This window comes from Encephalitozoon cuniculi, chromosome IX, assembly GCF_000091225.2.
Source record: "Encephalitozoon cuniculi GB-M1 chromosome IX, complete sequence".
Taxonomy (NCBI): Eukaryota; Fungi; Microsporidia; family Unikaryonidae; genus Encephalitozoon; species Encephalitozoon cuniculi.
This window is the reverse complement of record NC_003238.2, coordinates 60,776-86,539: the sequence shown is the minus strand read 5'-3', so window position 1 is coordinate 86,539 and position 25,764 is coordinate 60,776. Positions and strand designations below refer to the sequence as shown.

Below are 25,764 nucleotides of genomic sequence, written 5' to 3'. Positions count from 1 at the left end.
AGCACCTATCATTGGTCTCAAAAGCTTGATAAATTTGGAAAGTGTTTGGCGCAAGCAATGAGAATGGTGCTGACAAAGATAGTCTGCACGATTGGACCCAGAACATCTTCTAGGGAGAAGATCAAGGAGCTGATAGATGCTGGGATGTCGATTGCAAGACTGAACTTCAGCCATGGATCAAGGGAAGCACATCTGGAAGTGATTAGGAACATCAGAGACTCCAGAAGTGGTGCAGGGAGGCATGTTTCAATAGCACTGGACACAAGGGGGCCTGAGGTGAGGCTTAGGACACCGGAGATGAAGGATATCAAGGTGGAGGGTGGAGAAGTTCTCCGGTTCTCCCTTCTTTCTTCTGAAAAGGACATCTGGATACCCGGTGTTGACCTTAAGTCTCTGGGTGTAGACAACAGGGTGTTTATTGACGACGGGGCAATCGAACTGAGGGTAGTCAATGTGGAAGAAGATGGATTTGAATGCGAGGTGCTGAACAGTGGCATGATCAAGAGCAATAAGTCCATGAACTTCCCTGGCACGGACATTGGAGATAGGGCTCTGGGGGATGAGGACAAGAATGATATCGCCTTTGGGTTGGAGAATGGGATAGATATGGTTTTTGCATCTTTTGTGAGCTGCCGGGCGGATGTCGAGGAGATAAGAAGGCTTGTCGGAAGCAAGGTCCCGGTTGTATCCAAGATAGAGTCGTGTCTAGGGATGAGGAATCTGAAGGAAATAGCCCTATGCTCTGACGGGGTGATGATAGCAAGGGGAGATCTTGGAGTTGAGATTGGGCTGGAAAACATGTTCAGTGCCCAGAAGAGAATACTTTACGAAGTGAAGAGGGAGGGGAGGCCTGTGATCTGTGCAACACAAATGATGGAGAGCATGACTTTGAAGAATGCGCCGAACCGGTCAGAAATTTCTGATGTTGGAAATGCAGTTCTTGATGGATGCGACTGTGTGATGTTGAGTGCAGAGTCGGCTGTTGGGATGTTCCCTGTCGAGACTGTTAAATTCATGAGGAGCATCTGTGCTGATGCAGAGAGATATGACATGGAGAGCAGGAAGGGGGCAGGGGCTTGCGGGGTGTCTTCCTATGTGGATGGAGTTGTGATATGCTCTGGTACGGAGTCACAGATAGAGAAGATCTACCTGAGCAAGCCTGAAACTCCCATTATTGTGATTTCCGAGTCCCTGTGGATTCTCAGGAGGTTCAGCATCTATCGAGGAATCATTCCTGTGTATGGTAAGGGGTCTGAGGACGCGGAAGCTACTCTGCGAAGGCTAGGACTGAGGGGAAGATTCCTAGCTGTCGGCAGAGAAGATGTGAGGATGGTGAGTGTTTGAGGGATGGATTTTGTAGCCCCGGTATGGTCCGTATAAAGGCGAGGTACATAGTTGTGAAGCTTCGATTTGAGGGGAACGGGAGCATGCCGGGTAGGGAGATGTTGGGATCGGTTATCAGATCGAGGGTTTGCACAGACTATGGAATCCACGTCCTATCGATGGTGGGGAGTCTGGTGGTTGTTGAGTATCTGCCCCACAACCAAGTGGCAGTGGTCAGGTGCGATGCCCCAGCATGCAAATATGTCTTGTTCACGATTGCCACTATAGGGGAGGTTTCCGACCTCAAATGTTCCATGTCGGTTCTGTGGGTGTCTGGGATTCTTAAGAGAGCCATGAGAAGGATTCTGAGGTATGTGGAGAAGGAAAGGGTTAGAAAGTAAGTGGGCCCAAGACTTAAATGCTTCTTGTCGCAGCCCCTGATGGACTTGTGCAGGATATGCGATTGCAGAATATCGATAAGATGCGAGACGACGTGTGGACACGGCTTCTGCTACCTATGCATCAAGAGGCATCTGGGGACCCAGGATTTCTGTCCTGTGTGCAGGGAAGACCCCTGCTTTGTAAGAGAGCCGGGATCCTCTGGCAGCAGATGGGATAACGAGGGACATGCAAGAAACGGAGACCTTGATCGCAAGGTTCTCGAGAGTCTGTGCAGGCTGAAGAGGTATATAAAGGAGGAGAGGGTGTGCAGATGGTAGTGTATTGGAATTAAAGGTAGTTTTGGACTGTACTGTTTATGAGAAAAAATTATTGTTGACCCAGTAAGGATGGCAGGATTCTACGAGAGAATCAGAGAGACATGGAATAGCATCAGGAACACACTAAGGCTTGGACAAGGAAGGGAGCAGTGCTCCTACGAAGAGCTGTGCTCGAGGTTTGGGAGCGAAAGGGCGATTGAGGTAGATGAGCTTGATCACATCAAGGAGCTGTGCAAGGCGATAGCAGAGCCACAGTGTGGAAAGAAGATAGACGATGGATTTGAGGTGCTGAAGAGGATTGCCGTAGAAAAAGCTGAGGAAAGGGCGGGAGTAAAGCGGAAGAGAGAGAGAGACGAAGAGGAGGTGAGGAGCGAGAAAAGGTCTAAGAAGTATAGAAGGAGAGGATACCAGAGGAAGTATGCCCTAAGGAAGGAAGACGATGTCAGTTGGGGGATTCTGCCAAAGAAGTATAGGGTAGAAGGAAAGACGCCAACGGAAACGGTTGAAAAGGCGATTTCATACGATGCTGAGGACAACCTTTTTCTGCATTTAGGAGAGGTGTCGACTGATGAAGAGTCCGAGTACTTCTGTGAGAGAAATGTAAAGAGGTTGAACTCTGGTGAGGTGGAGAACAAGGTCATATGCAACTTCGGAGAGGAATATAACTGCAAGAAGTGTGTAGAGTATGAGATAAGAAAGGAATACGAAGCCAGAGAGGGCGAAAGGAGAAGAGAGGAGAAGGAAAGGGCAGAGAGGAGAAAGAAAATGGCAAGAGATAGATGGGAGTCCAGGGTGCCTAGGTCGTACTTCTACCTTGAGAAGGATCTTGGGGTTGACAGGACGATGGCAAGGTATGTTACTGATGACAAGTTTGATATTGACGACCTCGAGGAAACGGAGAGAGAGAGGCTTGTCCGAGTCCTTAATCAAGCAAGAAAGGACCAGCTTTTTGACATAGAAAAGATTGGAAGTAAGAGGGTCAGCTTTGACGAGAACAAAAATGAGGTATCTGAGGTATGGGTTCCCAAAGTCAACAGCGAAGAGAATAGCAATGATGTGGAGCCTAGACTTTCCGGAAACATGGATATTGGGAGAGATGGTATAGATGCGGAGCTGCGAACCAATAATGATACCAGTCGCTCTACACTGCAGCCATGTCTTCTCCTGGAGCCTACTTCTGAGGTTGAGGAAAACGCTTCAGATGGTATAAGGCATAGTGAAGGGAGCGGAGATGCGACGTCTTCAAAGATGCCAGTGTGTGAAGAAGTTCTTAATGAGTCTGCAACGATTGAGGAGGAGGGAGTTCTGGCAGAGGGGAAGAAAGATGAGGAGAAGGAGCCAAAGAGATTTGGATTCTGGGATGGAAGGACTCCAAGTGTGCAGGAAGATACGCCAGTGTTCCAGTTTGGTTCTGGAAGTCCATTTCCTACGCAGGACTCTCCCTCCACTGTAAATCATGAGAACATTTCCAGTCCGTTTGCTTCTGACCTTAAGGCTCCAGAGACTGGAGGGTTTGTATTTGGGGGAGGGCCTAGCCTCCAACCACACCCTTCAGGCACACAAGGGCCTCTACTGGATTCCCCTGTCCCGGGATCCTCACTGTTGAAGAGAAAACTGAGCGGTTCAGGAGAGGTTATCCAAGGCCCCGGGGCTGGGATCAGCTTTTCTTCTGTGCATGGAAAGAGCGCCTTTCCTGCAACCAGTGATGGCATGATTACCGAGACGCAAAGCTTTCCATTATTTAATAACACAGGCCCAGGACAGGCGGAAGGACCTCAGCGAGCTGATAGCATTGGATCTGTAGGTAACATATTCAGTAATGGAAAGAGCTTGTTTAGCGGTCTTTTCGAGGGCACCGTGCCTTCCCAGCAGCCTGCCAAGCCAAGCATAGGGTATACCGACCCGAACGAAAAGAATGAAGGTGGTCTCAGTGGACTGTTTGGGAGCGGAATCTTTAACGCAACCGACGACGACCCTTTTGAGAGAAGTAGACTAGATAGGAGAAGGTGATGCAATGAATAGCTAATTAAAGGCTTAGATCTGGGTTTTCCCTGTCTATCTGTAAATGATTCTAGAGCAGGGGTAAAAGATGTACCTTGGAATCCCTGTTGTTCCCAGGGTATGGAGTTCGAAATTTGTTCCTCTGACACCTACACAGGAGGAATATTCAAGTCGTGCATAAGATGGAAGAGGCGTGCAGAGACATCACAAAGGCTCGACTTTCTGACGGCACGGGTTACCGGCGTTGTAAGAATAAACAGGAAGGAGGTCAGGTTCCTGGAGTCTGTTCCTGTTGAGCTCCCAGTGGAAGAGAGCCAAGAGACTGTCTACAGATGCGTCATACCAAGGAATGCTCTCCCCTCGATGCAGCTGAAAAGTCTCGAAGTGATCTACATGATAACCGTTGAGGCGTACTACGGAGCGATGAAAGAGATAGAGACAAGAGTATTTGGCGTTCATCCTGTAGGATTCGAACCCTCGAAGAAGATGGAAGGCATTGTAGTCCATGCAGACATGATCAGAGTCGGGGATGGCGATGGCACAGCATTTGGGGAGATAGTTGGGCGCCTGAGAAACGGATTTGAATGTAGCGACGGGACGATTGAGGAGGTGGCAAGGCAGAAGATGCATCTTCTTGAGGACTTCCCCAGAACCATGAACGAAACCGTTGAGAGATACAGACTGGAAAACAAAGGAGACATATACTTCTATGTGTCGATGGAAGGCTCTGCAGTCGAGAACGGGAGGCACAGGGTCGTTGCAAGAAGTGCTGAGAAGGATATTGCCAGAATCGAATATGGGCTGTATCTTGTGAAAGACGAGGTGATGGTAATACGGTACGAAAGAAATGCCAAATCAACCAAAATAACGCTGAAGATAACCGAGTACATCAATGGAGAGGTCGCACATGACGAGGAGAGGGTGCTAAAGGAGTTCAACTCCGACATGTGTCTCTACAAGACAGTCCCACTCAAGATTGAAGAAGACTGCTTTACTTTTGACTGCATGCTGTTTTCCATAAGGTTTTTGTACAAGGTAGAGCTCGATGGCCTCACCTTTGTCTTGCCAATAAACAAGGCTTCTCCAAAGGCAAAAATAAACATAGACCAGCTGTAAAGCAGATAATCTTTCGAATCGAGACTGGAGATGGAGGGGCCTGCCGGATCCAGCGAAGCGAAAGAAGACATCGATTGTGAGGAAGAAGGTGAGAAGCTGGACTCTGAGCTCCACCGGCTTAGGCAAGAGAACATAAGGCTTGGCGGAGAGATAGTAATACTGCGGCAAAACATGATTGCACTAGAGAAGGAGAACTTCGCAATGAAGGAGCAGAGGAGCAGGGCAGCACTTGATGGCCTGAAGAGGATGGAGAAACTAAAGAAGGAGGTTGATGTCCTCAAGGTCGAAAGCCGAATAAGAGAGAACCAATCAAGGGTGCTGAAGAGGCAAAAGACCACCACAGAGATTGACGTCAAGTGGGCCCTTGCAAGATCAAGCTGTGGAATAAGCTTTTCTCTCCTTCCGTTTGAGTTCAACAGGCTCAAGTTTTTGAAATCGTTCTTCTACTCCGACTTCTGTCAGCTGGAGTCCTCGTCGGTGATCAGAGAGATGAAAAAGAAGATCTCGAGGTTCAAGGAGTTTCTGGACTTCTACATGCTGTTCAGCTGTAAGGTAGATGTCTTCAGGGAGTTCTTCTGTCTGGTTCTCATGAACCCGCTGTTTCCAGAAGAAAAGATGAAGCTATTCAATACACTTCCACTAGACTGGATACTCAACTTCAGTGACGAACAGTTTATTTCTCTTGTCAAGGAATATATAGATAGGAACTATAGGCTGATGGGGCTTTTTCTGCTGAGGGTGGCCGAGGAGAGACCGTTTCTTCTGAACATTCTCATCACCAAGGAGATGTTCACAGAGTTGGCCAGAATGGACACAAGGGTTGGATGCAGGCTTATATCCGAGGTGTGCAGGAAGGGAGGCCTGTCTCTCATTGACCATACAAACATCCACTACATTCCTCAAGAAGATCTGAAGGTTTTGTACAAAGACCTATACTTTGAGGTTTATTTTGATGCCGTTGCGTAATGCAGGGCATCATCTCTATAGCACTGAATAAAAGAGATGTCGTTCAAACCACTTAATCAGTCTACTCCATAGCAACAGGTATCCTAACGCTAATTCTCTGTGCATTATGGCAATCATATTCAGTCTTTTGGATACAGATATGCTGGCCATTGATTCATTAGAAGCTTGGTGCTCATTGAAGCTCCGGCTCTTGCTCCGCCATTTCTTTTTCCATGATGGAATGTGACAAGTAGCCTGGAACCAAAAAGTGGTCAGGAGAGTTATGAATATAAAGAACCATGCATGGTCTTTCATAGAATCCCCTTTGTGGAGGATAGGGACCAACCTTTCACTGGTATATGACAAGATTTTCTGAACCAAACTCTTAAATCTTGAGAGTGGCACCATGCAATTTCCTTTCGATTTATCAATGCCCGAAGAAGCTTTCGTAGGTACCAGAAAAACGCTCAAACCCCAAATTCTTATCTGAGGTAGTTGGAATGGGCCCGCCTGCAAGACTGTGCAAGTCTTCCAACACTTGTCTAGCAGCATCGATGGTGGTAATGCTCTCGGCCCTATTTTTAGGATTCCTCCTCCTCAGGTCGTTGGAGACACGAATAATTGCTTTCACCCAAAAAGAGATTGCATAGCCATAGCGATTTAGTGTCTCATTGTATCTTCTGTGCATAGCTCCGTGGTAATGCTCCCCCTGTAATCATGAAGTCAATTCTGGCAAACATATTCCGAATGCGCTTGGTCTGTTCTATCGGCAGGAGATCAGGACCCTTGATTTAGTAGGTTGCTACGCACGATATGAAAACCTCCAGTTGCTGTTCGGCTACTCTTCATTTTCATCCCCTGGCGTCTCCTTTACGCACTAGCTGATTGCTGAGTGATATTCTCTGGATATTTGCAGTCTGTTCTGCCAACGGATTATTCCTGATTTCCAATTAACTTCTTTGAAAAACATTTAATATATATATTAGGTTGGACATCAACCCGCAAAGGATGGAGCAACCCAAGGGTTTACGAGGTGTTTCTGCCAGGCTTAGCAACGAAGAAGAACTAAAAGTGTTCAATGCAATTATCTCATCTATTCTCGAGGCTCTTCTCTTCTATAAGGAGAAAGTGCTCGGAAGTATTATGGATTCTCCAAAGGCGAAGAAGGAAGAAGAAGTAATTAGTGCTGTTCAAGCAGCTTTAAGTGCATTAGAAGCTCTAAGAAAAGCTGTTTCTGAGAATCCCATTACTACCTCCAGCGATCAAGACATTAAGCTTGAAGAATTTCTTCTATGTATTAACGGATTGGTGAAGGAGTTCCAAGATCTTTATAAGGCATTTATTGAGGCACTTAAACGTCTTCTTCCACATATCGATGGAAGTATAAAGATTGATGTGCAAATCTCTAACCAATTAGGAACAAAAAGAACGTCCACGAGAAATGTCATCTTATTTCTTTTACAGTATAGAGGAGATTTTATTGCTGCTAATAATGCCATCAATTGCTTTTCTAGGAATATGCGCCTATTAGGTATTGATATTCTAATGAAGCACTTCAAACCTACTATTGATAACATTTTTTCGATCTCGGAAGAAGGCTTGAGAGCAATCGAGGGTGATTATCTTTCTGAGGAGGAACAGGGTTGGCTCCTAGAATCCTGCGAACCCCTTACTGAGTGCCAACAAAAATTTCTGGAAGCATATGGAAAATTCACTCCTAGCCCCGGAGAGGACAAAGAGGACTCTGATGTTTCACTCGACAAACTAAAAGAAAAGCTAGAGGAAACGGTCAGGAAAGTAGAGGGTCTAAAAGCCAAGATTAGAGGACTAAAAGGCATGGATGATGACACTCCTAAGGATACTGCTCCACCCAGGGTTCCGGAGAAGGCTCCATCCGAGGTGACGGAAGAAGTCTCAGGCAAGTATCCAGACAAGGATCCAAGTAAAACGGAGGGTGAAGACAAGGAGCCTCCTGAAGAGGCACCCTCCCCCGTCAGGAGGGCAGTGGCCAGCCTGGACACCGGACGCCCGTTCGGAAACCTGTGCGTTGTGTTCGTCCTCATCCTGGCCGTCCAGGGCCTCCTGCGGGTCTCCGGGATGGAGCACAGCACACTGGGTGTGTCCTGGAACACCGCGCTCTACTCGCTCGCCGTTGCAGGCGCCGTCACGTACCAGCTGTGGGTGCTCGCCGAGGGCTGCCGCAGGGGCGGGGCCGGCAGCATGGCGAGGCAGGGGTGGAGTGCCGTTGCGTGCATGGCGCCGATGCTTGTGGCGGTTCCCCATGCGGGGGTGATCAGGAGCAGCATGTACAGCGTGGCGGTGGCAGGGCTTGCGGCTGTCACGCTGTATGTGCAGGATGCAGCAAGGCGCGGGATGCCGTGGCGGGAGGCGTGTGCGGTTGGCGCAGGGAATGCGGTGCTGGCTGCGGCATGTGCTGCGGGGTCTGTGGCACTGCGGACGGCGTGTGCGGGCGGCCCTTCTGGGTGTGGATGGGGGTTGTTGTGTTTGTCGGCCTGCTGCTTGCTGTGTCGTATGCTGAGAGGGGGGGAAGAGGGCAGAAGGCGGAGGAGTGTGGGGATGTGGTTGCGAGTGTGCTGCTTGTGACGACTGTTGTGGTTGGGACGATTGGGTCGCTTGTGTGTGGGCGTGCCTACCACGAGATGTATGTGGGGGGGGGGGTGGAAGTACCTGCCGAGTGATGAGATTGAATGATGTTATTCTTGTTAATTATCCTTTTTTATTTGGATGCTGTAAAGGTAGTATCCTGTCACGGAGACAACAACGGCGAGCAGGATCCAGACAAGCCTTCCTCCTGTGTGGACGTCGTCGCTTGTGTACTCCCCAGGCCCAAGGTCCTTGAGATGGTAGCTCTCGACTGCGACAAGTCTGAAAGAGGCAGAGGACTTGCCTGTTGATGCAGAGACCCCGAAGAAATCTCCTTCCATACCATCCACTCAGCAAATAAACAAGAAGTACTTCAACACCCGGGGTGTTGGATACTCATGTCCATAGCCTTGAGTGGCAACGGCTTTGATTGAAGAGCCCTCAATGGTCACTCAGCAGGTACTTCCACCCCTCCTCCCACATACATCTCGTGGTAGGCACGCCCACACACAAGCGACCCAATCGTCCCAACCACAACAGTCGTCACAAGCAGCACACTCGCAACCACATCCCCACACTCCTCCGCCTTCTGCCCTCTTCCCCCCCTCTCAGCATACGACACAGCAAGCAGCAGGCCGACAAACACAACAACCCCCATCCACACCCAGAAGGGCCGCCCGCACACGCCGTCCGCAGGTGCCACAGACCCCGCAGCACATGCCGCAGCCAGCACCGCATTCCCTGCGCCAACCGCACACGCCTCCCGCCACGGCATCCCGCGCCTTGCTGCATCCTGCACATACAGCGTGACAGCCGCAAGCCCTGCCACCGCCACGCTGTACATGCTGCTCCTGATCACCCCCGCATGGGGAACCGCCACAAGCATCGGCGCCATGCACGCAACGGCACTCCACCCCTGCCTCGCCATGCTGCCGGCCCCGCCCCTGCGGCAGCCCTCGGCGAGCACCCACAGCTGGTACGTGACGGCGCCTGCAACGGCGAGCGAGTAGAGCGCGGTGTTCCAGGACACACCCAGTGTGCTGTGCTCCATCCCGGAGACCCGCAGGAGGCCCTGGACGGCCAGGATGAGGACGAACACAACGCACAGGTTTCCGAACGGGCGTCCGGTGTCCAGGCTGGCCACTGCCCTCCTGACGGGGAAGGGCGCCTCTTCAGGAGGCTCCTTGTCTTCACCCTCCGCTTTACTTGGATCCTTCTTTGGAACCTCGGGTGTAGCATCCTTGGGAGCGCCATCATCGATGGGCTGTGGGCCTCTAATCTTAGCTTGTAGATTCTCTGCTTCCGTAACCATTTCTTCGAGTCTCTCTTTTAGTTCACCAAATAATGTCTCAAAGGCTTCTCCACTCCCTAAACTATTAATGGAATCTTTGTGCAATTCCAGAAGCCTTCTAAGGCATTCGGCAAGGGCATTGCAGGCATCTACCAACCCTTTCCTTTGCTCCTCAGAAATATCCTTACTCTCGATTGCTTCTTTACCTTTTTCCAGGATGGAAGAGGTGCTATCAAAAATAGGCTTGAAGCTATTCTCTAGAGCATTAGCACCTAACTGACACATATTTTCAGAAAACTGATGGAGAACATTAGTATGAGAAACAGAACATTCTCCTTTCCCTAAAGGGAGGAAGACAACATCTTTCAAAGATATCATTTCTGGATGATGCGAAGTTACATCAATCTTTGTACTTTCATCTATATGTGGAAGAAGACGTTTAAGTGCCTCAATAAATGCCTTATAAAGATCTTGGAACTCCTTCACCAATCCGTTAATACATAGAAGAAATTCTTCAAGCTTAATGTCTTGATCGCTGGAGGTAGTAATGGGATTCTCAGAAACAGCTTTTCTTAGAGCTTCTAATGCACTTAAAGCTGCTTGAACAGCACTAATTCCTTCTTCTTCCTTCTTCGCCTTTGGAGAATCCATAATACTTCCGAGCACTTTCTCCTTATAGAAGAGAAGAGCCTCGAGAATAGATGAGATAATTGCATTGAACACTTTTAGTTCTTCTTCGTTGCTAAGCCTGGCAGAAACACCTCGTAAACCCTTGGGTTGCTCCATCCTTTGCGGGTTGATGTCCAACCTAATATATATATTAAATGTTTTTCAAAGAAGTTAATTGGAAATCAGGAATAATCCGTTGGCAGAACAGACTGCAAATATCCAGAGCGAGAACATCACTTGGTAACCATGGTGTGTAAAGAAAATGGGGATTCGGGTGGATGGATGGAGATCTACAGGCTAGCTGCCAGAGGCTCTTCAGATGTGTGAGTGGACTGCATTCTGTGTGTTGTCCAGCACTTCTGGATGCTTCTAAAGATGTCTCTTGTTGCGTGGTGCTTGGATGTTCCATTTCCACCCCGTCTTCTTGTCTCTTCTGCATGGATTGTAAACGCACCAATTGGGTAAAAGGATGGTATATCTCCATCTTCCCACCTGAACCATTCACCACTTGTTAATTCCAGTTTATTATAAATGTAAATAGATATGATGAGAAGCCCCTATGATTGCTCTTCTGTTTTTTGGACATACCGAAGCTACAAAAGGAATTCCACCTGACATCTGGAACTCCATGGAGTACTACGGGGAGTTCCTGAGCAGAAGAAGGGAAGTGGCGGCAGCTTTATTTCTTGCAGGGCTCCTTGTGAACTTTCTGGGAATCCGTATAAAGAGGTGTTCGCTGTCCATAATAGCCTTTCCGGCACTAAGGCTAAGCGTTGGAAGCATCATGGAGGTTGTCAACGGGATAGTTGCAGACAGGTACGGGAGCATCGAGAAGGCGCCCAAGATCGTCAAGAATGTGGTTGGGATCCTGGATAAAATGGACAAAAACAGATTTTTCATGGCATTTCTATCTGTTGCACTTGGGCTTGTGATGTTTTTCTTTGTGAAGACCATTATATACATCATGATGGGGTATCTTGCATTCCATCTCTGGGGGGTGCTGGAGTCGTCTGCAGAGGGGACGATGGAGGGGGGCTCCTACTACGTCTACCAGACGATAATGCTGTGCATCGGGATCCTTGTCCTGGTCCTTGTCAAGCCCATTACCTTCTTGATCTACATCCTTGTTTTCTCTGTTTTCGGGTCTCTTTTCATCATAGTCGGGGCCAACTACGGATTCAGCCTAAACCTCAGACTCGAAGAATATGTTGGCATGCTCAGGAGGGGGGGCTTTTACCAGGGCCTGGCCGAAAACAAGATCTCCATCGGGTACATATCCCTCATCACGATGGGAATTGTTTCCCAGCTGCTTCTCAGGAAAAAGAGTGTGCAACAACAAAAAAGTTAGATGTATTCGGAGCGACCTCACCTTTCCTATATTAAAAGGCTTAATGGATTGACTATTCTCATCAGCACGGCGGATAGAAACACCCAAAAAGCACCGCGTATGCTATTCCAAATCCAAAGAAGAATCTGAACAGAACTCTTTTCCAGAGGCCACTCTTGATTGTATAGTACTTTTCAGCCAGGGTCCAGTATATCAGAGGGTTGAATGAGACGAACCTGAAATGCATGTTCCAGTGAATCAAAAATATCGTGATGAGTGTCTGGATCAGAAGTATAACCGCACACATGTCTGTACTGAATCTCTGGGTGTTTAGGGGTGCCTTTTTGTGGCCTCTGTGTCTCTTGGTCCAATACTCCCAGAGGACATACAGGGAGATCAGGATAAATGGAAGCCCAACGAAGACATTTGGGATGTTCTTGAACGTGAAGAACCTGAACAGGCCCTGCTCCCAGAAGGTCTTCTGTATGTGGGAGTACGGTATAAAGATCTCATGGGCATTCCTGGCTCTGTTGATCATGAGGAGAGAGTAGTACTGGAATGCAGCAAGCGGTAGCAGAACCACGGCTATTCTTATGAAGACATATCTGTTGAACGGATACATAACAAATGGTGCAAACAGAATGCTGTTGGATCTGCACAGGCCGCACAAAGATAAAAATAGTGTGCCACGGATGGTGTCGTTGTTTTCAATGAAATAGATTCCCAGGAGAAAAAGGAGCATAAACAGGGACTCTGAATACATGGCCGTATACACTATCGACGCAGGGTTGAATATAAACAGGACACAGCCCATTCTTGCCATCTTGTCTCCATACCTTCTCCGGGAGATTATATAGAGCAGCGCAGAGCTCAAGACTGATGCAGTGCATGAGACAAGGACACCTGTTGTGTGGGGCTCCGTGGGCAGTAGCTTGTTGATGCAACGAGACACATACGGAAGAAGGGGAAAGAACGCAGCTGCATGGGCCCTTTTGTATCCCCTCTCCATGATCTCAAGAAAGTGGATGGCATCCCACGAAAGAAGAAACTTCATGCATGAGCTGCTCGGGACAAGTTCTGTGGACTTGTCGAACCGAGGAAGAAGAAGGGATGCAACATATGAAATGCCCATGTAGAAGACCCTGGAGATGGTAGCTAGCCTTATTATCCCGAGTGTCCTTTTGTCAAGCATTATTCCCATGGGGAAGTATTTCAAGGTTTGTTTATTTCTGGACAGTAAATCTAACAAGATGATACACCCCATGTTTGTTCTTCTTCTTCAAGTACTAGGATGCCTGTGCAGTGAGCATGTGTTTGTCCAGGAGGCGTCGCTACTATCGCCTTATGTAGATGAGATCGGAAGGTTTCTTAACTGGAAGACCTTTGGAGAGCAGGTCATAAAGGTTCACGGAAAGGACGTGTTTGTGCAGCTAGGATACTCGTCTCCAAACAGCTCCGGGGCTGTTCTCGGATCCCATCCCATAAGCTCTGAAAGATTCTGTGTTGACCTGGTCATTGAAGTTGAAGAGGGGTCCAAGGGAGAAGACAGCGAGGGAATGGCCATATGGATATCAGATGAGGAGACATTTAATGAGGGGACCTGTTTCGGCAGATCCTGTAACTTTAAGGGCCTTCTGGTTGCCATAAAGCCTTCGGGAAAGTCGTACATCGGAGTCAAGGCCGGGAATGTTTCTATCAACCCCCGCAGTATTGACAAAAGCTTTGACCGGGTGGAGTACAGAGACTTTCCCTTTGGTGAGAAATTTGTCCTCAGAATTGAGCAGAAGAATTACGAGCTATCCATATATCTGGGAGAGCCAGAGAATCTCTCTCTGGTTCATTCATACAGATCTAATATTGTAGGAGAAGGAGATTTCTTCGGGGTCTCTGCATCAACAGGCAAGTCCTCTGCCTCTTTCAGACTTGTCGCAGTCGAGAGCTACCATCTCAAGGACCTTGGGCCTGGGGAGTACACAAGCGACGACGTCCACACAGGAGGAAGGCTTGTCTGGATCCTGCTCGCCGTTGTTGTCTCCGTGACAGGATACTACCTTTACAGCATCCAAATAAAAAAGGATAATTAACAAGAATAACATCATTCAATCTCATCACTCGGCAGGTACTTCCACCCCCCCCCACATACATCTCGTGGTAGGCACGCCCACACACAAGCGACCCAATCGTCCCAACCACAACAGTCGTCACAAGCAGCACACTCGCAACCACATCCCCACACTCCTCCGCCTTCTGCCCTCTTCCCCCCCTCTCAGCATACGACACAGCAAGCAGCAGGCCGACAAACACAACAACCCCCATCCACACCCAGAAGGGCCGCCCGCACACGCCGTCCGCAGGTGCCACAGACCCCGCAGCACATGCCGCAGCCAGCACCGCATTCCCTGCGCCAACCGCACACGCCTCCCGCCACGGCATCCCGCGCCTTGCTGCATCCTGCACATACAGCGTGACAGCCGCAAGCCCTGCCACCGCCACGCTGTACATGCTGCTCCTGATCACCCCCGCATGGGGAACCGCCACAAGCATCGGCGCCATGCACGCAACGGCACTCCACCCCTGCCTCGCCATGCTGCCGGCCCCGCCCCTGCGGCAGCCCTCGGCGAGCACCCACAGCTGGTACGTGACGGCGCCTGCAACGGCGAGCGAGTAGAGCGCGGTGTTCCAGGACACACCCGGTGTGCTGTGCTCCATCCCGGAGACCCGCAGGAGGCCCTGGACGGCCAGGATGAGGACGAACACAACGCACAGGTTTCCGAACGGGCGTCCGGTGTCCAGGCTGGCCACTGCCCTCCTGACGGGGGAGGGTGCCTCTTCAAGAGGCTCCTTGTCTTCACCCTCCGCTTTACTTGGATCCTTTTTTGGAACCTCGGGTGTAGCATCCTTGGGAGCGTCATCATCGATGGGCTGTAAGCTTTTAATCCTGGTTTGCAGATTCTCCGCTTCCGTAACCATTTCTTCGAGTCTCTCTTTTAGTTTGTTAAATTCGACAGTAAAAAGGCCTCTATTTTCTTCAAGATCATGGACAGCCTTTTTATATGCTTCTAAATAGTTATGGCGTACAGGTTCAAAACTCAGCATAGAGAAAGTAGGATTAAAGTACCACCTGAAAACGTTAACGCCTGATAGGTTCATACTTCGAAGAAAATTATTAATAACATTATTATGACAGTCGTTACACGAATGACCTCCTTCTAAAAGATCAAAAATAATGTCCTTCAGAAGTACGTTTTTTGTTTTTCCAGTAATAGTTGACTTTGTCTGAACCTTTAAGTCGTCGTTAGCATATGGTAAAGCTTCTCTAAGTGCATTTTTAAACACCTGAAGTGATTCCTTCGAGTGCTTTATCAAATCATCAACAATTTTAAAGAAGCTTTCGGCTTCAATAGTATAGTAAGAAGGAATAAGGGCCTTAATACCATCCATTAGGATTTTTAGTGCTTCTTTAGCTGCAACACACTCTTCCCTGCCTGGAATTTCCCTGTTTAAATAATAACCGAGAAAACTATTAAGCGATTCCTCGTAGAAGAGGAGCGCATCTAGAAAAGGCTTTGTTTCCTTGACTAATTGGTTGTCACTAACAATCCCTTCACTAACTCCAGTAAGCATGGCCCGAAGGCTCTTGGCTTGTTCCATCAATGGGATATTGACATGTGTTTAGACGTATAACAATCCTTCCATACACGACTAATTAGGAGTCACAGGAATCCATTGGCAGGATAGGCTGCAAATATCCAGAGCGAGAATATCATTTGGCAGTCAGCTAGTATGTAAGGGAAGTGGGATTCAGATGAATGAGCGGAGATCTATCGGTTAGGCGCCAGGGGAGGACTGTGTATTATCCAGCACTCCCGTATGTTTCCGAAGATGCCTCTTGCTGCATGGTGCTTAGCTATGCCATCTGAACAACCCCCTTTACACACCAGCTGGTTGCCAAGTGATGTTCTCGCTCTGGATATTTGCAGCTTATCCTGCCAATGGATTCCTGTCCTCCAATTAACCCCTTCTGAAAATCGTTTAATATATATATTGGATTGAACACCATTCTTACAAGAGATGGAGCAACATAAAGGTTTAAAAGGTATTTCCGCCAGCCTTGATAGTGAAACCATTGATCCAGGACAGTTTAATGAGATAATAGCACGATTTCTCGAAGCTCTTCTCTTCTATGAGGAAGAAGTGCTTGGAAAAGTTATGGATTCTTTAGAGATGACGAAGAAAGAAGAAGGAGCCGACCCTTCTAGTGCCTTTAAGGCTGTTTCAGAAGCATTAGCTGCCGATAGTCTTAATGCCCTTGAAGCAGCTTTGGATGCATTAGAGGCTCTAAGAAAAGCTGTTTCTGAGAATCCCATTACTACCTCCAGCGATCAAGACATTAAGCTTGAAGAATTTCTTCTATGTATTAACGGATTGGTGAAGGAGTTCCAAGATCTTTATAAGGCATTTATTGAGGCACTTAAACGTCTTCTTCCACATATCGATGGAAGTATAAAGATTGATGTGAAGATATTAGATCAGAAGAAAGTGATACCTCTGAAAGATGTTGTCTTGTCCCTTTTGGGAATGAAAGAGTATTCTATTGATTATAATACTCCTCTCAAGGACTTTTCTGAAAATATGTGTCAGTTAGGTGCTAATGCTCTAGAGAATAGCTTCAAGCCTATTTTTGATAGCACCTCTTCCATCCTGGAAAAAGGTAAAGAAGCAATCGAGAGTAAGGATATTTCTGAGGAGCAAAGGAAAGGGTTGGTAGATGCCTGCAATGCCCTTGCCGAATGCCTTAGAAGGCTTCTGGAATTGCACAAAGATTCCATTAATAGTTTAGGGAGTGGAGAAGCCTTTGAGACATTATTTGGTGAACTAAAAGAGAGACTCGAAGAAATGGTTACGGAAGCAGAGAATCTACAAGCTAAGATTAGAGGCCCACAGCCCATCGATGATGACGCTCCCAAGGATGCTACACCCGAGGTTCCAAAAAAGGATCCAAGTAAAGCGGAGGGTGAAGACAAGGAGCCTCTTGAAGAGGCACCCTCCCCCGTCAGGAGGGCAGTGGCCAGCCTGGACACCGGACGCCCGTTCGGAAACCTGTGCGTTGTGTTCGTCCTCATCCTGGCCGTCCAGGGCCTCCTGCGGGTCTCCGGGATGGAGCACAGCACACCGGGTGTGTCCTGGAACACCGCGCTCTACTCGCTCGCCGTTGCAGGCGCCGTCACGTACCAGCTGTGGGTGCTCGCCGAGGGCTGCCGCAGGGGCGGGGCCGGCAGCATGGCGAGGCAGGGGTGGAGTGCCGTTGCGTGCATGGCGCCGATGCTTGTGGCGGTTCCCCATGCGGGGGTGATCAGGAGCAGCATGTACAGCGTGGCGGTGGCAGGGCTTGCGGCTGTCACGCTGTATGTGCAGGATGCAGCAAGGCGCGGGATGCCGTGGCGGGAGGCGTGTGCGGTTGGCGCAGGGAATGCGGTGCTGGCTGCGGCATGTGCTGCGGGGTCTGTGGCACCTGCGGACGGCGTGTGCGGGCGGCCCTTCTGGGTGTGGATGGGGGTTGTTGTGTTTGTCGGCCTGCTGCTTGCTGTGTCGTATGCTGAGAGGGGGGGAAGAGGGCAGAAGGCGGAGGAGTGTGGGGATGTGGTTGCGAGTGTGCTGCTTGTGACGACTGTTGTGGTTGGGACGATTGGGTCGCTTGTGTGTGGGCGTGCCTACCACGAGATGTATGTGGGGGGGGGGGGTGGAAGTACCTGCCGAGTGATGAGATTGAATGATGTTATTCTTGTTAATTATCCTTTTTTATTTGGATGCTGTAAAGGTAGTATCCTGTCACGGAGACAACAACGGCGAGCAGGATCCAGACAAGTCTTCCTCCTGTGTGGGCGTCGTCGCTTGTGTACTCCCCAGGCCCAAGGTCCTTTAAAGAGATTGTTTCTATTTCCTCTGTATAGTTAGAAGCAGCAGAAAATAGTTGCGAATAGTCACTACCTATTGGGATTTTGCAAGGAATCTTCCTGGTAACAAAACCTTCTGTTATGTTAACTTAAAAGACAAGCGGATACAGTCTCTTGCTCCTAGACATCCAGCTGTGTCATTCTCAACTCTTGGCCATTCCTGGAGTCATATCTAGGGATTTCTTGATCCCTAAAATGGTACAGACAGATAACAAAAACGGGAGAGAGTTGCAGGAGAGTTATCTCTCAAAACTCTACATATCCCAGCCACTGACACTGCCCGAAGATATCAAGAATTATGTACTGAATCCAAGGGAGGTTGATAGAGAAATGGTATATTTGGAAAGATATGTCAGTACCAAGGACCCGGATCTCACAAGGATTATATTCATGGTAGAGATCCTGAGCAAGTGTCTAAGGAGGCATTCTGAGTTTAGAGACTACACGAAGCTTCTGGTAAGGATAGTGGAGACATACAAAGACTATCAGTACTCCATATTCTGCCTCCGCATCATCAGATCTGTTGTGGGGTCCAAGTTTTACATCCCATTGTCCTTCTATCTGGTTAGGATACTGAAGAATGCAATATCGGTAAAGAATCTTATTGCAAGTGGCAGGAAGATAGATTACGATATGGTGAAGCCGGACACAGAAAGAATAAGAAGTGAGGAGCATCAGATGTTCGTGATTGAGGAGGCAAGCTCCGTTCTGCTGCAGCACATGTCGATGTTTTCAAAGAACATCGGGTTTCCGGAACTTGCTGGTGTTGTGATAAGTGAACTGAAGAAACTAAGGATAGGGATCTACAAGGAAGTTGTCGGAAATATGATATCTGGTATTGATGGGCAGAGGAAATACGTACTTGAAAAAAGAAATAAGCTGAAGCTAAGCGGGATAGATGGAAAAACCATATCTTCATTTGAAAGCAGCATTGAGAGAACCCTTGGACAATAAAATCTTATTACTCTTCAAAAAGATTTATTATCTCTTCTCTGGTTCTCCCCCCTGGCTGTGAGCTTCTAGGATCGCCCATACTTCCTGGGTTCTCCTCGAGTATCTCCCTGGTGCGAGTAATATGCTCCTGGTGCTCCCTTTCTCCATTTTCCTCCAGATTCTCAAAAGACTCAATGTAAACGAGATATTTGAATATCTCCATCTCGTTATTTAAGGCGGAGACTATCGAGTTGTGTATTTCCACCATATCGGAATCATACAGGTGAAGCCTCTTCCCCTTCATCTCTGCGAAGCCATCCATCCATGTCTTCAACTTCTTGTGTTTCTGTGTCGTATAGACACACCTCATCATCTGCGGGCCTATGGGTACCAGGGCAGATAACCAGTAGACAAAGGTGTGGACATGGACAGGATGGTGTTTATTATTTGTCCTGGTGCTGTATAGGCTGCCACATGGAAGCTACAGTCCAGGAGCTTTGTTCTAGAGTCGTACCCTGCGATCAGTTATTACCGAAAGTAGGCATAGGTTTCACTTAATTGGTTCTTCCAAAAGACCTGGCAGGAATCTCGTTCACATATATCTCGAATTTGTCTGGAGGTTGTCTCAAGGCCTTGATAACCTTGGTATCTGTAAGAACAAAAAACATCTCGGGAAGGCCATCCTCAAGAATAAGCCCTTTATGTTTCAGAACTGTGCACTCCTTGTGCCCATCCACAACAATGTCAATAAGTTTCCTTGAGAGATAAAGACTTACTTTGCAGAATATCTCCCTGATGCCCCTTCCGCCCTTTAGTTCTTCAATCACATACATGCAGATCGTGTCTTTCTTATCTCCAGGCCCCTCCATTGCAGCCACCCTGATCTCAATGCCGTTTCTGGTGAACTCCTGGACAATCGACTTTTCAAGAAAATACTCCTTGACCATCTCGATCTTGCTTGCATCGCTTTGAGGAGAAACAGAACCTTCCAAATAGACGTCCAGATACCTTATGGTACATGTCAATCCATGTGCCTTCCAATTGTCTGGGTATGCATGGTCGCCTCCTCCGTTTACAACTAGATACTCAGTCTCTGTCACGTAGGCCCTTACTTCTCCAGCCACCAGCTTCACAGGCAGGCCAATCCTCCCCACCATTTCCCACACTCTTCCTTCCTGTCTGATGGCATCTTCCAACTCGGAAATCCCTTTCCCCAGCAACCGAACACAGGTATCCAAAATGTGCATCTTGAACTCGCATCTGTCCACATGTCTCGGCCTCACCTTATGCACCTCCAGAACTCCCTTTTCAATCAGCTCGTACACACTCCTCCCAGTCTCAGCCTCTACCCTTGCCTTGCAAAGCATCTTATAAAGCTCCTGCTCCTCAATCTCTTCCTTGTGGTCTTCCAAAATCCTTTCGTTGTAGTATTCCAGGAGCCTGTCCCATGTCTCTGCCAGGCTATTCTTCTCTGCTTCATAGTATATCCCATCCTCCCGGGCCACCACTATCCTGTTCATAACAGGAAAGTCTGTGGAGCTCAGCCTCATGGCCTATGGGCTCCCATCCCAAATAATTTCTCCAGAATGAGCCGCCAGAAACCCTTATATAAGAAGCACAAGATGTCTGTTTGCATAGCTGGACATCTCGTCCCCAAGCCCTAGGACCCCACAGAGCTTGAACAATGTCCTCGCCATCTCGTTGTCCCCCGCCTTTTCAACAACATCACATGCCGACTTGAAGATCTTCTCAATCACATACCTGAAATTACCAAGATCGAAGTCTGGGTCGAGCAGTGGGGTTGCCGCGAGGGTGGAGGGCTGCGGATCTCTCTTGAACAGATAGAACCTCTTCAGTGCAGACATCGTCCTGATCTGTTTTGTGCACTCCATCCTCTCGTAGTACTCAATGATCTCGAGATACTCGTCGATATCTGTGTCGGAAAGAATCGCTTCCGTAATGGCCTCGTTGATCAGATTCACAACCAGAGCCTCATCATCAATTAGGTAGTATAGCTTGATTAACTTCTTCTTTTCGTTCTTTCCCTTCAATATCTCAACAACCCTCTGGTTGATCTTCTTGTCGAGGTACAAGAAAGCTCCAGACTCAATTCCAAGCACGTCATACATGCCCATCTTGATTACCATCTCAGGAACCACTTCATAGTACCCCTCTATTGTAGGCTTCAGAGAGCTTATCAACTCAACCTTCCTCTGTGTCGACGTGAATCTGCTTGCCGCAAGGAATACAAAGTCCACAAACACCTTTTTGTTTGTGCATCTTGGGCAGAGGGCCTTCATTATGAAGTAGGACGGGATTATTTGGAAGTCCCCTTTGAACATCAAGCTCATGGCTCCGTCGTAGTCCTTTAGCATTACATATGCAAGGAAAAGCCCTTTCGCATTTTGGTAGTTTCTGAACATCTTCAGAATCGCACCGGCGGATTCCCTTCCACTGATGGATATCAGATGCATCCATAGAAAGTCCTCAATGCTTCCGATAATTCGCTCGTCCGTTCTCCGGCTGCTTTCGTCCATCAGCCCAAGGAGAAACGCCTTGAAAAGATCGTCACAGCCACCTATCTTTACGGGGACAGCAGGCTTTGTCTTTGTGACAAGCCAGCCTCCAAAACTTGCCTTGAACCTGTGAGAGATGTGCTCAAAGAAAACATGGAACTTCTCGAGAAGGCCTTTTACGGAATCTATAAGCCCACATCTGAAAAGAGTGTACAGCTCTGCAAACATGTATCGGCCCTCATACACCTCAAGCCCATACTCCTCCCTGTTGTATCGAAGCCTGGTAAAGGCTGAAATCTTCTCTTCGTCTCCCCGAAGCGGCGTCTTGATCTTGTCTGCATTTTCCTTTAGAAACCTTTCGACGTACCTGAAATACTCATCCCCAAGGAACTTGATCTCTTGCTCAAAGCCCTCAGAAGGCTGCTGGCGACTGAGAAACATGTACATGTCAAACAGAAAGGCATCATCAAAATACTTGCTTTTCGCAGCCATCTCAGACGCCCGGCCGCCCTCCTTATCCTCGGGTTCCTTGTCGAACACCTCCTCTAAGATCTTGACCTTTCCACTGATCTTGCTGCTTCCAACAACAAAAAGGTCGTTTTCTCTCTTCAACTCCTTGATGTGCCTCTTAACGGATTGGGAAAAGACCCGCCCCACAGACTTTTCATGTTCTCTCTGCCTGGACCTGAGTTTCTCGTGCAAAAACCCATTAACCGTGTCCTCTACTTCAAACCGGCATTGCTTGGGCTTGAGAACATTCCTAAGAGGCGTTGGCTGGATCGAGGCCTTGTACTTCGACAGCTTCTGCTGCTTCGCCTTGAGGCATGCTATCAGCTGGGTGTAGTTGTATATCCTTGTAGGCTTCATGACAAGCGGAGCTGCCAGAAATTCCTCGTTCATGGGCTTACAAGGAGAACAAAATTTTCACCCCAGATGAACATCTTCAGCCATGCGAATCTTGGAACCACCGAGGAGAGAGGCGACGATGCAAAAAGAACGATTCTTGCGGGAACGGATATTGTGGGAGACATACTAAAGACGACCCTTGGGCCGAAGGGAATGCTTAAGATGCTGAAGGGACAGCATGTCAATGTCACGAATGACGGAGCATTTATTCTCAATAACCTGATGATCGACAGCCCGTCTGCAAGGATACTGATTGGCTCCAGCACTGGGCAAGACTGGGAGGAGGGAGACGGGACTACATCTGTTGCGATTCTGGCAAGCCTGTTGGTTAAGGAGGCCGGCAAGCTGGAGATGCATCCGACAAAGATTCTCAGGGGATATAGGATGGCACAGGCAAAATGCGAAGAGATTCTAAGCAGCATCAGCTTTGAGGCGACGAAGGAGGACCTGCTCAAGCTTGTTAGGACTACCCTATGTTCAAAAGTACTAAGGTATGATCTGGAGAGGTTCTGCGAGATTTGCGTCAATGCTGTTGAGAAGCTCGAGGGAAGAAATGATCTGAATCTTATCCAAATTATCAAGTGCTCTGGAAAGCTTGAGGACTCATATCTTGATGATGGATTCCTTCTGAAGAAGGACATCCGAATAGATGATGTGGTCAATCCCCGGGTCTTGATAGCCAACACCAGTATGGACCAGGATAAGATCAAGGTCTTTGGGGCAAAAATTAACGTCAACTCTGTAGGAGAGCTGGAGGAGATGGAGAAGGCGGAGAAGATCAAGATCAAAGGGAAGGTTGAGCGCATTTCGCAGAATGGAGTAAACGTGTTTGTCAACAGACAGCTTGTGTACGACTATCCTCTCCAGCTTCTTCGGATGAAGGGGATTCAAGCTATTGAGCATGCAGATTTTGATGGAGTTGAGAGACTTAATAATGTACTTGGAGGAAAGATACTGAGTACTTTCGACAACATGGACGAGTCATGCTACGGCACATGTGAGAGTATCAGGAATGTGCATGTGGGGAACGAAAGAATGATCAAGTTCAGTGGCGTTCGGAGTGGGGCAAGTACGATTGTACTGTGTGGGTCATCGAAGGAGATGCTAGACGAGGCGGAAAGAAGCGTGCATGATGCCCTGTGTGTGCTGGCGAAGATAAAGGAGGATCCACGTGTTATTTATGGAGGAGGATCAAGCGAGATGGCAATGGCTGTTGGACTGAACAAATATGCCATGGAGGTTCCTGGGGCTGAAAGCGATGCTATTCTAGCATTTTCGAGTGCTCTGCAGCAGATTCCAAAGATACTTGCAGACAACGGGGGATACAATGGAGAGAGCATCAAGGCAAGCCTAAGGGCAGAGCACAACTCTGGAAGGACAAGCTACGGGGTGAATGTGAGGAATGGAAGCATAGGGTGTATGAAGGAGGCTGGCGTTGTTGATAGCCTTAGAATCAAACACCGGGTTGTCACAGCGGCCTCGGAGACTGCACAGATGATAATCAAGTGCGACGCAATCGTCAAGTGCAAGCCTAGAGAAAGAACAAGAGAATAAAAGTCCATTTATTGTGGCCTTTCCATCTTTGTGGCACCCCTCCATAGGCACCCGCCAACTACTTGAACAGCTCAACAACGGCATTATATATGTGGGACGTGGGTATAAACACATATCCCTTGCCTCTTTCCAGCATCACATACCAGAGGCTTACGTCCTTCACAACCCCATCGTACTTGTCGACCTTAACCCTGTCCCCAACATCAAAGGGACGGGTTGCAAGTGCCACTGCTCCCTTGTAGAGATTGTCTGTGAGAACCTTTGGCACAATAACACTAATCGGCTTAAGCATTGCTATGGATAGTGCAAGTCCAGGAATAGTATTTCGCGGGACACCCTTCCTGAGGTCAAGAAAGGGAAACTTTAGGATCGACCTTCCAGTCATTTATGGGATGGCATTGCCCAGAAAATTTCTCCTTTGAAAATCCTTATGAAAGTGAATTTAATGTGTTTTCACAGGGAACCAGCTTTAATTATCAACGTCCTGCTACATTGCAAATCTGTTGGTATTCACAGGCTCGTCATCATCCTTGCACCAAAAGTCGTCAGATTTCTTCATTAGGTCTCGGATACTCGGCAGTCTTTTCTCAAGCTCTTTTTCGGAATGTTCTTCCATGGGCAATGTTTTGATGGACCTTATTCATGAAATAAGGAGGATGTCACCACACGTCTTCCAGGGCAAAGAATCTATCCTCCGTGTATCACAAGCACACAGATATCAACGCCAAATAGTAAAGCTTTTCCCCTCCATATTCTCAGACACTCTTGTCTTTTCCAGCCCAAGGATTTTGAGGTTCTTGAGCAACTCTATGTTCTCCACTACTTCAAGACTCCTGTTTTCTCCAAGAAGAAGAACTTCAACACTACTGGGTATCATCGAGCAGTCCACAAGCTCGAGCTTGTTGTTTTGGAGATCCAGTATCTTCAGGCTCCTCATCTCCTCCAAGCCCTCCACTGCCCCTATTTGGTTGCTCCCGAGATAGAGCTCCTCCAGCGTGGTGCATTTCTCGAGATTTTCGATCTTGCATATGTCATTTACTGCCATGTCTAACTTCTTGATTCGAGGGAGGTTTAGGCCGTGGATCGTTGCAATGTCGTTTGAAATCAAGTACAGCTCCTCAAGATTCATGGGAGGAATCGAGATGTCCGTTATCAGGTTGTAGCTCAGATCCAGCACCTTCAAGTTCGGAACGTTCTCAAGACTAGAGATGGTTCTTATTCTGTTGTCCGACAAATCGAGGTACTCGACAGACTCCGCCTTGTTTAGAGTCATCCGAGATATGTTGTTCCGTCGCAGATCGACAGTCCTCACATGCTCTGGAATAGTCGGTATCTTCTCCAGCTGTCTGTGAACTATATACACAGCATCACTCATGGAGGGCTATTCTCCAGTCTAAATATCTCCGGCATTCACCTTCCAGGAGTAGAGGGAAGACAGCAAATAGAAATAGAAGACGCTTTATTTTCAGTCAAGAGCTGCATATAAAATGTTTGCATACTTTATCTTATACACAAGGCAGATGTCCTTTGGCATCAGGGTAACTCTCTTGGCATGAAGAACACATCTATAGGCATCCTCCATAAGACTTGTCAAGAAATTTTCGACCGCCTCCTGGAACGCAACAATTGCAGAAGCCTGGAATCTTACACCTTCCCTTCCCTTGCATAGATCCCGAACCATCCTCTGGAATGGTCTCTTTCTTATCAGTAGATCGGTGCTCTTCTGGTACTTCCTTATCTCCTTTAATGCAAGAGCTCCGGCCTTGAATCTTGTTCTCTTGGGCATGGCAGGCGAGCATCCAGACGACGGAATCGACTTCGCAGATATCCCCTTCCTTGGAGCCTTTCCCCCAAGTGCTTTCGAAGCTGTTTGCTTTGTCCTTGACATTTCTGCTCCTTGTCCTCA

The 25,764-nt window shown here is 48.1% G+C and overlaps 24 protein-coding genes across 24 annotated transcripts; 12 read left to right on the top strand and 12 right to left on the bottom strand.

The window, feature by feature from the left end:
* Positions 1 to 57: 57 nt before the first annotated feature.
* On the top strand, positions 58 to 1,344 carry ECU09_0640 (pyruvate kinase; the record flags this gene model as incomplete). The annotated part of the gene is made up of 1 exon (NM_001415371.1): positions 58 to 1,344. The coding sequence occupies one exon, from the start codon at positions 58 to 60 to the stop codon at positions 1,342 to 1,344; it is 1,287 nt and encodes a 428-aa protein (NP_001402318.1).
* A 23-nt stretch (positions 1,345 to 1,367) lies between these two features.
* ECU09_0630 (uncharacterized protein) lies at positions 1,368 to 1,724 on the top strand (the record flags this gene model as incomplete). The annotated part of the gene is made up of 1 exon (NM_001415370.1): positions 1,368 to 1,724. One exon carries the CDS (start codon positions 1,368 to 1,370, stop codon positions 1,722 to 1,724), a length of 357 nt encoding a protein of 118 aa, NP_001402317.1.
* A 39-nt stretch (positions 1,725 to 1,763) lies between these two features.
* On the top strand, positions 1,764 to 2,042 carry ECU09_0625 (E3 ubiquitin-protein ligase RAD18; the record flags this gene model as incomplete). Its single annotated transcript, NM_001415369.1, has 1 exon — positions 1,764 to 2,042. One exon carries the CDS (start codon positions 1,764 to 1,766, stop codon positions 2,040 to 2,042), a length of 279 nt encoding a protein of 92 aa, NP_001402316.1.
* A 69-nt stretch (positions 2,043 to 2,111) lies between these two features.
* ECU09_0620 (uncharacterized protein) lies at positions 2,112 to 4,052 on the top strand (the record flags this gene model as incomplete). Its single annotated transcript, NM_001415368.1, has 1 exon — positions 2,112 to 4,052. The coding sequence occupies one exon, from the start codon at positions 2,112 to 2,114 to the stop codon at positions 4,050 to 4,052; it is 1,941 nt and encodes a 646-aa protein (NP_001402315.1).
* A 111-nt stretch (positions 4,053 to 4,163) lies between these two features.
* Positions 4,164 to 5,159, top strand: ECU09_0610 (uncharacterized protein; the record flags this gene model as incomplete). Its single annotated transcript, NM_001415367.1, has 1 exon — positions 4,164 to 5,159. The coding sequence occupies one exon, from the start codon at positions 4,164 to 4,166 to the stop codon at positions 5,157 to 5,159; it is 996 nt and encodes a 331-aa protein (NP_001402314.1).
* A 30-nt stretch (positions 5,160 to 5,189) lies between these two features.
* Positions 5,190 to 6,125, top strand: ECU09_0600 (uncharacterized protein; the record flags this gene model as incomplete). Its single annotated transcript, NM_001415366.1, has 1 exon — positions 5,190 to 6,125. The coding sequence occupies one exon, from the start codon at positions 5,190 to 5,192 to the stop codon at positions 6,123 to 6,125; it is 936 nt and encodes a 311-aa protein (NP_001402313.1).
* Positions 6,126 to 6,140: 15 nt separating this feature from the next.
* On the bottom strand, positions 6,141 to 6,419 carry ECU09_0595 (uncharacterized protein; the record flags this gene model as incomplete). Its single annotated transcript, NM_001415365.1, has 1 exon — positions 6,141 to 6,419. One exon carries the CDS (start codon positions 6,417 to 6,419, stop codon positions 6,141 to 6,143), a length of 279 nt encoding a protein of 92 aa, NP_001402532.1.
* Positions 6,420 to 7,112: 693 nt separating this feature from the next.
* Positions 7,113 to 8,708, top strand: ECU09_0590 (uncharacterized protein; the record flags this gene model as incomplete). The annotated part of the gene is made up of 1 exon (NM_001415364.1): positions 7,113 to 8,708. One exon carries the CDS (start codon positions 7,113 to 7,115, stop codon positions 8,706 to 8,708), a length of 1,596 nt encoding a protein of 531 aa, NP_001402312.1.
* Positions 8,709 to 9,156: 448 nt separating this feature from the next.
* On the bottom strand, positions 9,157 to 10,785 carry ECU09_0580 (uncharacterized protein; the record flags this gene model as incomplete). Its single annotated transcript, NM_001415363.1, has 1 exon — positions 9,157 to 10,785. The coding sequence occupies one exon, from the start codon at positions 10,783 to 10,785 to the stop codon at positions 9,157 to 9,159; it is 1,629 nt and encodes a 542-aa protein (NP_001402311.1).
* Positions 10,786 to 10,819: 34 nt separating this feature from the next.
* Positions 10,820 to 11,152, bottom strand: ECU09_0575 (uncharacterized protein; the record flags this gene model as incomplete). The annotated part of the gene is made up of 1 exon (NM_001415362.1): positions 10,820 to 11,152. One exon carries the CDS (start codon positions 11,150 to 11,152, stop codon positions 10,820 to 10,822), a length of 333 nt encoding a protein of 110 aa, NP_001402531.1.
* A 75-nt stretch (positions 11,153 to 11,227) lies between these two features.
* On the top strand, positions 11,228 to 12,016 carry ECU09_0570 (uncharacterized protein; the record flags this gene model as incomplete). The annotated part of the gene is made up of 1 exon (NM_001415361.1): positions 11,228 to 12,016. The coding sequence occupies one exon, from the start codon at positions 11,228 to 11,230 to the stop codon at positions 12,014 to 12,016; it is 789 nt and encodes a 262-aa protein (NP_001402310.1).
* Positions 12,017 to 12,077: 61 nt separating this feature from the next.
* Positions 12,078 to 13,196, bottom strand: ECU09_0560 (uncharacterized protein; the record flags this gene model as incomplete). The annotated part of the gene is made up of 1 exon (NM_001415360.1): positions 12,078 to 13,196. The coding sequence occupies one exon, from the start codon at positions 13,194 to 13,196 to the stop codon at positions 12,078 to 12,080; it is 1,119 nt and encodes a 372-aa protein (NP_001402309.1).
* A 61-nt stretch (positions 13,197 to 13,257) lies between these two features.
* ECU09_0550 (uncharacterized protein) lies at positions 13,258 to 14,079 on the top strand (the record flags this gene model as incomplete). Its single annotated transcript, NM_001415359.1, has 1 exon — positions 13,258 to 14,079. The coding sequence occupies one exon, from the start codon at positions 13,258 to 13,260 to the stop codon at positions 14,077 to 14,079; it is 822 nt and encodes a 273-aa protein (NP_001402308.1).
* Positions 13,943 to 15,646, bottom strand: ECU09_0540 (uncharacterized protein; the record flags this gene model as incomplete). The annotated part of the gene is made up of 1 exon (NM_001415358.1): positions 13,943 to 15,646. One exon carries the CDS (start codon positions 15,644 to 15,646, stop codon positions 13,943 to 13,945), a length of 1,704 nt encoding a protein of 567 aa, NP_001402307.1.
* Positions 15,647 to 16,066: 420 nt separating this feature from the next.
* On the top strand, positions 16,067 to 17,950 carry ECU09_0530 (uncharacterized protein; the record flags this gene model as incomplete). Its single annotated transcript, NM_001415357.1, has 1 exon — positions 16,067 to 17,950. One exon carries the CDS (start codon positions 16,067 to 16,069, stop codon positions 17,948 to 17,950), a length of 1,884 nt encoding a protein of 627 aa, NP_001402306.1.
* A 194-nt stretch (positions 17,951 to 18,144) lies between these two features.
* On the top strand, positions 18,145 to 18,903 carry ECU09_0520 (uncharacterized protein; the record flags this gene model as incomplete). Its single annotated transcript, NM_001415356.1, has 1 exon — positions 18,145 to 18,903. The coding sequence occupies one exon, from the start codon at positions 18,145 to 18,147 to the stop codon at positions 18,901 to 18,903; it is 759 nt and encodes a 252-aa protein (NP_001402305.1).
* Positions 18,904 to 18,910: 7 nt separating this feature from the next.
* ECU09_0510 (uncharacterized protein) lies at positions 18,911 to 19,255 on the bottom strand (the record flags this gene model as incomplete). Its single annotated transcript, NM_001415355.1, has 1 exon — positions 18,911 to 19,255. One exon carries the CDS (start codon positions 19,253 to 19,255, stop codon positions 18,911 to 18,913), a length of 345 nt encoding a protein of 114 aa, NP_001402304.1.
* A 181-nt stretch (positions 19,256 to 19,436) lies between these two features.
* On the bottom strand, positions 19,437 to 20,432 carry ECU09_0500 (uncharacterized protein; the record flags this gene model as incomplete). Its single annotated transcript, NM_001415354.1, has 1 exon — positions 19,437 to 20,432. The coding sequence occupies one exon, from the start codon at positions 20,430 to 20,432 to the stop codon at positions 19,437 to 19,439; it is 996 nt and encodes a 331-aa protein (NP_001402303.1).
* Positions 20,433 to 20,486: 54 nt separating this feature from the next.
* Positions 20,487 to 22,298, bottom strand: ECU09_0490 (uncharacterized protein; the record flags this gene model as incomplete). Its single annotated transcript, NM_001415353.1, has 1 exon — positions 20,487 to 22,298. One exon carries the CDS (start codon positions 22,296 to 22,298, stop codon positions 20,487 to 20,489), a length of 1,812 nt encoding a protein of 603 aa, NP_001402302.1.
* Positions 22,299 to 22,331: 33 nt separating this feature from the next.
* Positions 22,332 to 23,858, top strand: ECU09_0480 (uncharacterized protein; the record flags this gene model as incomplete). Its single annotated transcript, NM_001415352.1, has 1 exon — positions 22,332 to 23,858. The coding sequence occupies one exon, from the start codon at positions 22,332 to 22,334 to the stop codon at positions 23,856 to 23,858; it is 1,527 nt and encodes a 508-aa protein (NP_001402301.1).
* Positions 23,859 to 23,916: 58 nt separating this feature from the next.
* On the bottom strand, positions 23,917 to 24,243 carry ECU09_0470 (uncharacterized protein; the record flags this gene model as incomplete). Its single annotated transcript, NM_001415351.1, has 1 exon — positions 23,917 to 24,243. One exon carries the CDS (start codon positions 24,241 to 24,243, stop codon positions 23,917 to 23,919), a length of 327 nt encoding a protein of 108 aa, NP_001402300.1.
* Positions 24,244 to 24,345: 102 nt separating this feature from the next.
* On the bottom strand, positions 24,346 to 24,474 carry ECU09_0465 (uncharacterized protein; the record flags this gene model as incomplete). The annotated part of the gene is made up of 1 exon (NM_001415350.1): positions 24,346 to 24,474. One exon carries the CDS (start codon positions 24,472 to 24,474, stop codon positions 24,346 to 24,348), a length of 129 nt encoding a protein of 42 aa, NP_001402589.1.
* Positions 24,475 to 24,576: 102 nt separating this feature from the next.
* On the bottom strand, positions 24,577 to 25,233 carry ECU09_0460 (type 1 protein phosphatase-activating protein SDS22; the record flags this gene model as incomplete). Its single annotated transcript, NM_001415349.1, has 1 exon — positions 24,577 to 25,233. The coding sequence occupies one exon, from the start codon at positions 25,231 to 25,233 to the stop codon at positions 24,577 to 24,579; it is 657 nt and encodes a 218-aa protein (NP_001402299.1).
* Positions 25,234 to 25,323: 90 nt separating this feature from the next.
* ECU09_0450 (histone H3) lies at positions 25,324 to 25,746 on the bottom strand (the record flags this gene model as incomplete). Its single annotated transcript, NM_001415348.1, has 1 exon — positions 25,324 to 25,746. One exon carries the CDS (start codon positions 25,744 to 25,746, stop codon positions 25,324 to 25,326), a length of 423 nt encoding a protein of 140 aa, NP_001402298.1.
* Between the last annotated feature and the right edge of the window lie 18 nt (positions 25,747 to 25,764).